Source organism: Sus scrofa, chromosome 2 (genome assembly GCF_000003025.6).
Source record: "Sus scrofa isolate TJ Tabasco breed Duroc chromosome 2, Sscrofa11.1, whole genome shotgun sequence".
Classification (NCBI taxonomy): Eukaryota; Metazoa; Chordata; class Mammalia; order Artiodactyla; family Suidae; genus Sus; species Sus scrofa.
Genome location: NC_010444.4, coordinates 119,413,888 through 119,427,174, shown reverse-complemented (window position 1 = coordinate 119,427,174; position 13,287 = coordinate 119,413,888). Strand labels below are relative to the sequence as shown.

The window sequence follows — 13,287 nt, the reverse complement described above, 5'->3', positions numbered from 1 at the left end:
GGTTAACGAATCCGACTAGGAACCATGAGGTTGTGGGTTTGGTCCCTGCCCTTGCTCAGTGGGTTAACGATCCGGCGTTGCTGTGAGCTGTGGTGCCGGTTGCAAATGCGGCTCGGATCCCGTGTTGCTGTGGCTCTGGTGTAGGCCAGCAGCTACAGCTCCAATTGGACCCCTAGCCTGGGAACCTCCATATGCCACGGAAGCGGCCCAAAGAAATAGCAAAAAGACAAAAAATAAATAAATAAATAAATAAACATCACTTTAAAAAAAAAAAAGAAACACTAGATGGTGCTATCTAATAACCTCCAAAGAAGTTTAAGCTTTACCCTGCCTCTAGTTGTAAATTTGGAATAAATTGCATGTTTATACTGTAATAATTATCATGAATAGGTTACCTTACTACAATTACAAAGGAATACACAATAGCAGACAAATCTTGACAGTAACCACAAGGACTTGCCCAATGAATTTTTTTAAGGTGACAATATGTACTCTCTTTTGAAAAGAGAAGAAAAGGCCTTTTTTTTTTTTTTTTTAAAGAAAACAGCCCTTGTTAAATTATAACAAGAGCTGTTAATTTCCTCATATTTCATTTCTGATAAAATCTAACTCATTTTTTTTTCTTTTTTCTTTTTTCTTTTTTCTTTTTTTCTCTTTAGAGCTGTACCTGTGGCATATAGAAGTTCCCAGGCTAGGAGTCAAATCGAAGCTGTAGCCGCTGGCCAATGCCATAGCCACAGGCACAGCAACATGGGAAACAGGCCACATCTGCGAGCTACACCACAGCTCACAGCAATGCTGGATCTTTAACCCGCTGAGCAAGACCAGGGATCGAACCTGCATCCTCATGGATCCTAGTCGGGTTTGTTTCTACTGCACTACAATGGGAATTCCTGTAACTGGTTACTATTTATTGCGCCTTAGTCACTGTGCTAAACACAATCTAAACATACCCTTTAATCTTTAGAGGAACCCCGCTAGATACTGCTTGAAGTCTGTCACTGTTCCTAGTTCAGAAATGGAGGGAACCAGCTCACAGAGGTTGTTACTTGCTTCTAGAACACAGTGCTGATAATAAAAAGAGGATCTTGTGTTTGATGCCAGGTGTCCACGGCACAGTCTCCTAACCTTGTGTGGTATTTTTGAGCATCAGTATTTTGGTTGCTTTTCAGAAAAGTTATTAATTGAGCAAATAGAACTGCTATTCATTTATTTCTAAGAAAATAATTCCATTCAGAAGCATAGTTATTTAACTCTTAATATATGTCAGCCTCTGTTTAAAGGCCTGGCAGAAATCTCTAACTTAGGGGGGGGTTCCAGAAATGCTTCCCAAGGGAAGTAATAGACTCAGACTGGAAACATGGGATCAGAGATTTCTTCTATTAAAAATAGAAATAGGACTGGATTTTCGTAGAGGACCATCAGCAGTCAGTAGCTAAAAAGCGTTAACTTTTAAAAAGGCAGTCCCTAAGGGGGGAAAACTGATTTCAAAATTTTAAGTCATAATATGGAAACATTTTAGGCATCAGATAAAATACTGGGTCTGGGAAATACCTTTTGACATTATCACTCCCCTAATTAAGAGGAATTAAAACACTTAATGGTAGAAGGATAAAGGCATCCATGACTTGGTAAGGAAGGGATGATTTATTTTTAGATTTTAAAAGTACAGTATTATATCCAGTATGAAATATGGAAGAAGTATTAGACACAATTCTAAAGATGTTCCCCCCAGCCCCCACCAAAGTTCCTGTTCCCTGGTTATTCAGTCAAACACTAAGTATTACAGATTTTGCAGATGAAGTTAAGGTTACTGATTAGCGGACTTTAAAATATGGAGCTTATTTTTGGGTGTTTTATATATACGGCCTCAGTGTGATCACCTGACCCCTTAATAGAGAAGAAGGCGGAAGAGTCAAGAGAAATGCAATGAAAAGGGGCTGAGAAGTGCAGAAAGGGATGCCAGAGAGAATAAGCATAAGAAAGAGTAGAGCGTCTTTGCTAATTCTGAGATACGAGGGCCCAGATGCAAAAATGGCATGAGTGGCTGCCAGGAGCTAAGGGGACCCCCGGCCAGCAATTAGCAAAGGAATGGAGACTGTTGGCCCACAACTGCAAGGAACTTGGTTCTGCTGAACAACCTGATTGAACTTGTAGGCAAATTGTTCCCCAGAGCCTCCAATAAGAAATGTAGCCTTAGCAACATTTTCATTTTAGCCTGATGAGACCTGCCCTGGACTTCTGACCTTATAGAACTGTGAGATAATAAATGAACATTGTTTAAAGTCATTAAGTTGTGGTAATTTGTAATGACAACAATGACTGACACAGAGAACAAAATTCACCTTTATGCATATCATCCCACAAAATATTACTTTATTCCCTTCCGAACTTTGATAATAAACACACTTTGCTTAATTATAATACACATATTTTTGTATCCTGCTTTTTCTCTTAACTTGATCATATGCAGTTCTCCATGTTGCTACATGGTTTTTCCTCAGCATTACTTTTAATAGAGGTACAATGTTCCTTTTGGTAGATTTAGTATAATTAATCTCTTGGACTTCTGTGACACTTCACAGTTTTTAACCATCATAATACTGTAGCAAGTGTTTCTGTGCATATATCACTATCTCACATTTGAAGTTTACTGGAGTAGATTCTCAAGTGCATCATTACCAAGTCAAAGGGTATGAGCCTTTTTTTTGTCTTTTTAGGGCCACACCCATGGCATATGGAGGTTCCCAGGCTAGGGGTTGAATCAGAGCTGTAGCCACTGGCCTATGCCACAGCCACAGCAACACTGGATCCTTAACCCAGTGAGCGAGGCCAGGGATTGAACCTGCGTCCACATGGATACTAGTCAGATTCGTTTCTGCTGAGCCACGATGGGAACTCTGGGTATAAGCCTTTTTATGACTCATTATATATTAAATGGCTTACCAATTGGAAAGTTTTTAGGAAAGATAAGAACTATGTTCATCAAAATAATTATCACCTGAGGGGTAGGGGGATGCACTGGGGGTTTGGGATGGAAACACTGTAAAATTTGGTTTTGATGGTCAGTGTACAACTGTAAGTGTAATAAAATTCATTGAGTAATAAATCATTATCACCATTAAATAAAATATTATTGTTTGTTAAATAATTCCTTTTGTTAATGGGGGAAGATGCTTGGTGGAGATCTTTAAATTTAGGGGTAAAGTTTCCTAAATTACTCAAAGAATTAATGTATAAGCTACTATTCTAAGTATTTCAAGGGATATAAAGCTGAATAGCATACAGTACCTACTTGAAGAAAAACAAGAGTGAAAACCAGTTATTGTGATTAGTCATGTACCAGTCATAAGAGATACAAAGCTGATTCTTCATATTGGAGCCTATTTTTAAGTCAACTTGATTTTTTTTTTTTATTAGCAGTGCATGTACAGTCTGTTGATACTACATTCCTACCTTCTACATCTATTATGCTAATTTTATAATAGTTCTTAAAACCATAATTAATTTCTTATTTTTCATTTCTATTACATTTCTTTTTTTCCAGCTTTATTGAGATGTAAGTTTAAGATGTACAGCATGATTATTTGAAACAAGTGTATGTTGTAAGAGAGTTATACAGTAAGGTTAGTTAACACTTCCATTCCCCTCACATAATTCCTTCTTGTATGTGTGTGGTGATAACATTTAAGGTCTATGGTCTGAAAAATTTCCAAGTATATAGTAAGTATTGTTAACTGTAATCATCATGCTGTACATGCATTAGATCCTCACAACTTACTCATCTGAGAATTAAAAGTTTGTACCTTTTGGCCAGCATCTCCCCATCACGCCCCCGGTCAGCCATGACAACTTCTATTCTACTCTCTGTTTCTGTGAGTTCAGCTTTTTTAGATTACGAATATAGGTAAGAACATACAGTATATGTCTTTCTCTGTGTGGCTTATTTTACTTAGCACAATGCCCTCAAGGTTCATACATATTGTTATGAAAGGGAGGGCTTCCTTCTTTTTGATGGCTGGATAATAATTCCCGTGTGTGTGTGTGTGTGTGTGTGTGTGAGACATTTTATATGTATATAAAGTATATCTCACATATGCTCTATCCATTTGTCTATTTGACACTTAGGTTGTTTCCATGTCTTGGCTGTTGTGAATAATGCTGCAGTGAACATAAGAGTACAGATATCTATTTGAGATAATGATGGTATTTTCTTTGGATATATATGCCCAGAAGTGGAATTGCTAGATCATATGTAGTCATATTTTTAATTTTTTGAAGAATGTCCATACTGTTTTCCATAGTGGCTGTAACAACAGTGCACAAGGGTTCCCTTTTCATGGATAAAACTATTTTCTTTCTTAAGTTCCCAGTTATGTTCTATTGATATCTTGAAAAATAAAAATTATTAGGTAGGAAAAATATTTGCACAAGTAAATATACTTTGAATAGAGACTAAGTGCCACTTATGGCATTCTTTTGTACTTCAAAGCAAAGTGGGTTTTTAGACTCAGAATTAAAGTCTTTCTAATTCTGAAATACAAAGTACATGTATTTTCTGTGACTATAGAGCAGTTATGCCTTTAGGTCTCTCCCCTGTAAAGAAGCAGTGAATTAAAGTAAAAAGACATTGTATGGGATATTAGGACTCTAGATCCTTTTGTATTGCTAACCAGCTGTTACCTTGACATGCCGCTTGGTATCTTGGCCTCTCCTTTCTGTTTTATAGAATAAGGAATTGAAATGTTGATCACAAGAAAAATGGTCCTTTAAGAAAAGTATGAAAGCATTTTGTATGTGGTGAGGTAGGCTTAAACAAAAGGTATATGGTCGAAAATCATTATTTTGGTTCGGACTGGTTTGGAAATTAAATGAGGAAATTCCTGTAAATCTCCTAGAGCAGACCAGGCACGTAGTAAGCATTCAGCATTAGCTAGCATGAAAAGGGAGACAGTGAGAAAGCTTTGGTACTAAAATAGTCTTGTTTCTGAAAGGTTGTATAATTGCACTGCTTTAGAATCTGTACAAAAAAAGATACACTTTAAATAAGTACATATTTTTGTTTTCTAGGATCAAACCTAAATCGTTGTGGTTTCCGAGGCTCTTCATACCTGGGTATTCCATTCAATCCATCAAAGGTTGGTTCTATTCGAGTTGGGAAGAAGGCCGAAGAGGGTGGAGAAATTTTAGTGAGAAAGAAAACTGTGAAAGTATATGGAAAAAACCAAGGTTCCAAGTTTCAGTGTAGCTGAGGACTGTCTAATGATGTATATTCTGAACTGGAACTTGCGAAATTTTATCTCTAGAGAATTTTTCAATATTATTATCTTGATGAGCTCTTTGCATTTTTAAAAATTTGCTATTCTGAGTACCAGTATTAGTAGAGACTCAAATAATTGACCCATATATGAGAGCAGAATAAGATTTTTCTATTTTATAGTGTTGTAGTATTTTTAAATGGTGATTACTACTGTGGTGTTTAATTTGAATTTGTACAGCATAAAAGAATGATTTCTACATGCTTCTCTGGCTTTATAATGCTTAAATTATTAGTGATATGCTGGTCAGATATGAAGTTGAAATAATTTGATTTGAATATCAGATGTACTTCCATAAAAGTTTGAAGATAAATTTTAAAATTATGTGGCCTGGAAAGTATATAATCATACTTATGTTGAGACAAATGTAAAGTTGAGTTTTGTTTTTCTCTATCAGGTGTCTATACAAGCAGTACAAGCAATATTTAATTTTATTATTTACTGAAACCTCGTGTCAAATTACATAATGAAGTAAAATTTCACTTCATTTTTTCTAATTAACATTATATTAATTTTGAATCTAGAATCCTGGAACAGCTCATCCTTATGATAGTGGCCACATAGCAATGACCTACACTGGCCTTTCATGCCTAGTTATTCTTGGAGATGACCTAAGCCGAGTAAATAAAGAAGCTTGCTTAGCAGGCTTGAGAGCCCTTCAACTAGAAGACGGGAGGTATGGGTCATTCTTTGTTACTTGCCCCCCCTTTTTTCTTTCTAAGAAAAATTTTTTGAAACTAAAAATGGATATAATACTGTATTAGAACTATAGAGTTTATTATAATAAATTCTTATTAGAATCACCTAAAGGTCTCTGTATACATATGGTTTGAGTGCCTTAGCAATCAAATATTTTTTATGTGGATGAAAATAAAAGTAATCGCAATAGCAAAACTTTTCTATTCCTATTGTCATTTCATTGTTTTTAAGAAAGGAGATAATATATCCATAAATAAATGATTAAATAGCTTCGGGATTAGGATATACTTTAATTTACTTTCTGGGTAAAAAGTATTTTGAAGCAGACATCATTTTATGCTTTAAGACATAGTGAGGTAGAGGAAGAAAGGGATGAACATTGAATATTATATTGTATTCTAGTGTAGGTAGTTTCCATGACACTTTTAAAGGACAGAAAAAGAAATTAATGAGTTCATTAATATTTGATGGTTTGAGTGTTGTGTTTAATGAAAAAAGAATCTTCCTAGAGTTTTAAAAGGAGACTTTTTTTGGAGTTCCTCTCGTGGCTCAGTGGGAACAAATCTGACTAGCATCCATGAGGACACAGATTTGATCCCTGGCTTTGCTTGGTGGGTTAGGATCTGGCATTGCTGTGTGCTGTGGTGTAGGGTGCAGATGCGGTTCGGATTCCATGTTGCTGTGGCTCTGGTCTAGGCCAACAGATAGAGCTCCAATTTGACCCCTAGCCTTGGCACCCTCCTTATGCAGCCCTAGAAAGACAAAAAAAATAAAATGAAACATTTTTTAAGTCCAGGAAGTGATAAAGCAATGATGATTCTGTCTAAAGGAAAGACTTTGCAAACAAATCCTGCTATGTTGTTATAGCTGTACTCTATCAATTACTGTTGTCTCTATTTTCCTATAAGTATTTTAAAAATATGGCTCTCGATGCAGGGAAAAATTAATTGAAATATGTAAGATGAATTGACTTTAGTTGGAAATAACTGTTAAACTAAATATTTACCTCAGCCAGTACATGCGACTAATATTTCAGTATTTCATTATAGTTTTTGGTTACTACCATCTTATTCTTGTTTATAAATAAAAGAATAAATATGAAACAAACTGTTATGCTCTTTTCTAAAACTAATTAAATAGATGAAAATCAAATTAAAACAATGTAATCAATTAATTAATGGTTATCTATATTTACATCGAGAAGAAATTTCACATAAGCAAAACTTTGGGTTTGAGCATTTCTTACTAACCAGTAGGAGCCAGGTTTTACCTGGTAATTTTTCTGCCATTAACTTTCTGCCATTAATAACCCACTGAGCCACAACGGGAACTCCCAATAGATCTATTCTTTATTGATTAATGGAAGTAGTAAATTGTTTTTGAATCCATACATAGTGATAGACTTTTTTTCTAGTGAGTGAAGATATGAATTAGGTGATTATAATCAAACTGACTACAAAAAAAAATTATAGTACAGTGTTAATAGTAAATCACATGGTTATTATTTTCAGTTTTTGTGCAGTACCAGAAGGCAGTGAAAATGATATGCGATTCGTATACTGTGCTTCTTGTATTTGCTATATGCTCAACAACTGGTCTGGCATGGATATGAAAAAAGCTATCAGCTATATTAGAAGGAGTATGGTGAGTTATGATGATAAATTGACTCTTTGTTTTACATTGTTATTGCTGATATATGGGCGCTGAAGCATGCTTCATCTCTTCCAGCAAGAATTTGGGTAGTAAGATTGCTTTCTGGGTACATTATATATCAGAATAGCCACATAAAAATAATCTTCTAAGACAGATTGACTTTTTAGCCATTAAATTATAATTGTAATCCTATTGTATCCAAAGAAACAATGTCTTTATCAGAAAGACATAGGTCAGCCTTAGAATAAAAAAATAGTAAAATCTTGGAGTTCCCATCATAGCTCAGTGGTTAACGAATCCGACTAAGAACCATGAGGTTGTGGGTTTGATCCCTGGCCTTGCTCAGTGGGTTAAGAATCCGGCGTTGCCGTGAGCTGTGGTGTAGGTTGCAGACACGGCTCTGATCCCGCGTTGCTGTGGCTCTGGCATAGGCCGGTGGCTGCAGCTCCGATTAGACCCTTAGCCTGGGAACCTCCGTATGCCGCAGGTGCGGCCCAAGAAAATACAAAAAAAAGACAAAAAAAGAAAAATAGTAGAATCTTAAAGGTAAAGTTGATGGCCTGTCCTACTAAGGGGTCACTGGGGAGTCACAGCCAAACATAAGGGAAAATTATGGTTCCCTTGATGAGTTTATTCCTATATTGAGTGTGAGGTATGAGTTACTTAAGCCATTTTGACTAGCAGAATTGACTAGACTGACAATAGATTTTTGGATCACTTGATTTCTTAATACTTTTATGTGGTTTTTTTTAACCTAGGATTTATTTTAAAGAGAATATCAAGTGGAAGTGTTATTCTTTCACACAATACAATGTAATCTTTTTATCAACAGGTTTATCAAGTAAGGAAAACTTAGTCTCCAAGACTTAAACTCTCCTAGAATGATCCTTTACTCTACTTTTTATTTATTTTTTTTTACTTACTCAATGATTTTATTATATTTATAGTTGTACAGTAATCATCACAACCAAATTTTGTATTATTTCCTTCCCAAATGCCCAGTGCATCCCCCAGGCAAGCTGTCTCATTTGGAAGCCATAAATTTTTCAAAGTTTGTGAGTCAGTATCTTTTCTGCAAAGAAGTTCAGTCTGTCCTTTTTTTGGATTCCACGTGTAAGTAATAGCATATGATGTTGGTGTCTCACTGACTGACCTCACTTGGCATGATAATTTCTAGGTCCATCCATGTTCCTGAAAATGCCGTTATTTTTTTTAATGGCTGAGTAATATTCCATTGTGTACATGTTCCACAGCTTCTGTATCCACTCCTCTGTCAGTAAACATTCAGATTGTTTCCATGTCTTGGCTGTTGTAAATAGTGCTGCAATGAACATTGGAGTTACGTGTATCTTTTTGAGTCATGGTTTTTTTCCCTGGATAGATGCTCAGGAGTAGGATTGCTGGATCAAATGGTAGTTCTATTTTTAGTTTTCTGAGGAATCTCCATACTGTTTTCCACAGTGTTTGCACTAATTTACATTCCCACCAATAGTGTAATAGGGTTCCTTTTTCTCCACACCATCTCCAGCACTTACTGTTTGTAGACTTTTGGATGATGGCCATTCTGGCTGGTGTAAGGTGGTACCTCAGAGTGGTTTTGATTTGCATTTCTCTAATGATGAGTGATGTTGGACATTGTTTCATGTCATTTTTGGCCATCTCTATGTCTTCTTTGGAGAATTGTCTGTTTAGATTTTCTGCCCATTTTTTGATGGGATTGTTTGCTTTTTTGGTATTGAGCTACAGAAGGTGTTTATAAATTTTGAGATTATTGGCAAGAGTTGGTGTTCCAGTTGGGGGTAGTGTATGTGCCCTGAACGAGGGTCTACTTTTCAGGTCGACTCTACCTCTTGGGTCTAAATTAATGTACATAATAGTAAGGACTTTGTGGTGTCCTTCCCATCTGAGAGTCGCTTTCCAAAACCTCAGGTAGACTAAAGTCCAGATGATTGGACAGGCTCTGAAGAGTTCTGACTGCCTTTGGATTCTGCAGAGGCTGACGTCTTAGCCCAAAGGCAAGGGATTGAATACTGGGCTTGCAGTGATTTTGCAGATCACACTTGGATGGTGTTTGGCCTCTGGAGAGCTGAGCAGGTAGTTGTGAATAGAGAGTGCAACCAAGTGGTTCCCTCTGTGCCCACTTTGTGAAGGGTTTTTATCAGAAATGGGGGTTGGATTTTGTCAAAGGCTTTTTCTGTGTCTATTGAAAGGATCATATGGTTTTTATTCTTCAGTTTGTTAACATGGTGTATCACATTGATTGATATGTGACTATTGAAGAATCCTTGCATCCCAGGAATAAATCCCATTTGATCATGATCTACAATCCTTTTAATGTATTGTTGGATTTGGTTTGCTAGTATTTTGTTGAGGATTTTTGCCTCTGTGTTCATCAGTGAAATTGGCCTATAATTTTATTTTTTTGTGACACCTCTGTCTGGTTTTAGTATCAGGGTAATGGTGGCTTCATAGAATGAGTTTGGAAGTGTTCCTTCCTCTGCAGTTTTTTGGAATAGTTTCAGAAGGATAGGAGTTAGCTCTTCTCTAAATGTTTGAAGAATTCACCTCTGAAGCCATCCGATCCTGGACTTTTGTTTGTTGGAAGTTTTTTAATCACAGTTTCAATTTCAGTTCTTGTGATGGGTCCATTCATCTTTTCTATTTCATCTTGGTTTAGTCTTGGAAGATTGTACTTTCCAAACAATGTGTCCATTTCTTCTAGGTTTTCCATTTTATTGGCATATAGTTGCATATAGTAGTCTCTTAGGATCCTTTGTATTTGTGTGATGTCCATTGTTACTTCTCCTTTTTCATTTCTAATTTTATTGATTTGAGTCTTCTCTCTTTTTTGCTTGATAAGTCTGGCTAAGGGTTTTTCAATATTGTTGATCTTTACAGAGAACCAGCTTTTAGTTTCATTGATCTTTTCTAGGTTTTCTTTGTTTCTATTTCATTGATTTCTGCTCTGATCTTTATGATTTCTTTCCTTCTGCTAACTTGAGGTCTTTTCTGTTTTTCTTTCTGTAGCTGCTTTAGATGTAAAATAGCCTTTTTATTTGAGCTTTTTCTTGTTTCCTCAGGTGGGTTTGTATTGCTATAAACTTTCTTCTTAGAATGGCTTTTGCTGCATCCCATAGGTTTTGGAGTGTTGTATCTTTGTTGTCATTTGTTTCTAGGTATTTTTTAATTCCTCTTTGATTTCTTCGGTGATCCATTGGTTGTTTAGTAGCATGTTGTTTAGTCTCCACGTGTTTGTGGGTTTTTTTCCCAGTTTTTTTCTTGTTGTTGATTCCCAGTCACATAGCATTGTGGTTTGAAAAGATGCTTGATATGATTTCAAGTTTCTGAAAGTTGCTGAGGCTTGATTTGTGGCCCAGAATGTGATCAATCCTAGAGAATGTTCCACGTGCACTTGAGAAGAATGTATACTCTGCTGCTTTTGGATGGAATGTCCTATATATATCTATTAAGTCCATCTGGTCTAATGCTTCATTTAGGGCCTATGTTTCCTTGTTGATTTTCTGTCTGGATCATCTGTCCATTGCTTTAAGTGGGGTGTTAAATTCCCTACTATTACTGTGTTATTGTCAGTTTCTCCTTTTTTTTTTTTATTTTCCCACTGTACAGCAAGGGGGTCAGGTTATCCTTACATGTATACATTACAATTACATTTTTTCCCCCACCCTTTGTTCTGTTGCAACATGAGTATCTAGACATAGTTCTCAATGCTATTCAGCAGGATCTCCTTGTAAATCTATTCTAAGTTGTGTCTGATAAGCCCAAGCTCCCGATCCCTCCCACTCCCTCCCCCTCCCATCAGGCAGCCACAAGTCTCTTCTCCAAGTCCATGATTTTCTTTTCTGAGGAGATGTTCATTTGTGCTGGATATTAGATTCCAGTTATAAGTGATATCATATGGTATTTGTCTTGGTCTTTCTGGCTCATTTCACTGAGTATGAGATTCTCTAGTTCCATCCATGTTGCTGCAAATGGCATTATGTCATTCTTTTTTATGGCTGAGTAGTATTCCATTGTGTATATATACCACATCTTCCTAATCCAATCATCTCTTGATGGAAGTTTCTCCTTTTAAGGGTGTTAGTAGTTGCTTTATATATTGAGGTGATCCTATGTTGGATGCATATATGTTTACAGTTGTTATACCTTCTTTTTGGGTTGATCCTTTGATCATCATGTAATGTCCTTCTTTGTCTCTTATAATATTGTTTATTTTAAGGTCTGTTTTATCTGAGTATTGCTACTCCACCATTCTTTTGCATGGAATATTTTCTTGTATCCTCTCACTTTTGATTTGTATGTGTCCCTAGAAGTAAAGTGGGTTTCTTGAGGACAGCATATATATGGATCTGGTTTTTGTATCCATTCAGCCAGCCTATGTCTTTTGGTTGGGGCATTTAGTCCATTAACATTTAAGGTAATTATTGATAATTTACAGCAAACATTGAGCAAAGATATACAAGATGTAAAACTTAAGCAAGCAGGCATGCAAAATACAGTAACTGAAATGAAAAATTCATTAGAAGCAACCAACAGCAGAATACAGAAGGCAGAAGAATGAATAAGTAAGGTGGATGACAGACTAGTGGAAATCACTGATGTGGAACAGAATGGAGAAAAAAGATTGAAAAGAAATAAAAACAATCTCAGAGAACTCTGAGTCATGTTAAATGCACCAACATCCATATTATAGGGGTGCCAGAAGGAGAAGAGAGAGAGAAAGGGACAGAAAAAACATTTGAAAAGATAATAGCTGAAAACTTCCCTGACATGGGAGAGGAACCACTCGTTCAAATCCAGGAGGCACCATGAGTACCATATAAAATAAACCCAAGAAGGAACACCCAGAGACACATATTAATCAAACTGTCCAAAATTAAAGAGAAAATACTGAAAGCTGGTAGGGAAAAGAAACAAATAACGTACAGGAGAACCCTGATAAGGTTATCAGCAGATATTTTAGCAGAAACTCTGCAGGCCTGAAGGGAGTGGCACAACATACTTAAAGTGATGAAAGGAAAAAACCTCCAGCCAAGATTACTTTACCCAGCAAGGCACTCATTCAGATTTGAAGAAGAAATCAAAAGCTTTACAGACAAGCAAAAGCTAGTAGAATTCAGCACCACTAAACCAGCTTTACAGCAAATACTAAAGAAACTTCTCTAGGCAGAAAAGAAAAGGCCACAACTAGAAACAAAAATCCCACAAATGACAAGGCTGGCCAGTAAAGGCACATATACACTAAAGGTAGGAAATCACCCATGCACAAATATGCCACCAAAATCAGAAATCATGAGGAGGGTACAAATGCAGGACACTGGAGATGCACTTGCAATTAAGAGACCAACAACTTAATCTTGTATATATAGAGATTCCTGTATCAAAACTTCATGGTAACTGCAAACCAAAAAATCTACAGTTGATGAACATACAAATAAGAAAAATCAACTCAAATACAATGCTAAAGATAGCCATCTTGGGAGTTCCTGTCATGGTGCAGTGGTTAATGAATCTGACTAGGAACCATGAGGTTGTGGGTTCGATCACTGGCCTTGCTCAGTGGGTTAAGGATCCAGCGTTGCTGTGAGCTGTGGTGTAG

The 13,287-nt window shown here is 36.4% G+C and overlaps 1 protein-coding gene across 1 annotated transcript in view; it reads left to right on the top strand.

Moving 5' to 3' along the window:
- Positions 1 to 13,287, top strand: part of PGGT1B (protein geranylgeranyltransferase type I subunit beta) — a 54,143-nt gene that overhangs the window by 13,660 nt on the left and 27,196 nt on the right. Inside the window, exons 3-5 of the mRNA XM_003123848.6 lie at positions 5,071 to 5,138; positions 5,843 to 5,994; positions 7,529 to 7,661. Coding sequence (XP_003123896.3) covers positions 5,071 to 5,138; positions 5,843 to 5,994; positions 7,529 to 7,661 — 353 coding nt within the window. The remainder of the gene's footprint in view (positions 1 to 5,070; positions 5,139 to 5,842; positions 5,995 to 7,528; positions 7,662 to 13,287) is intronic.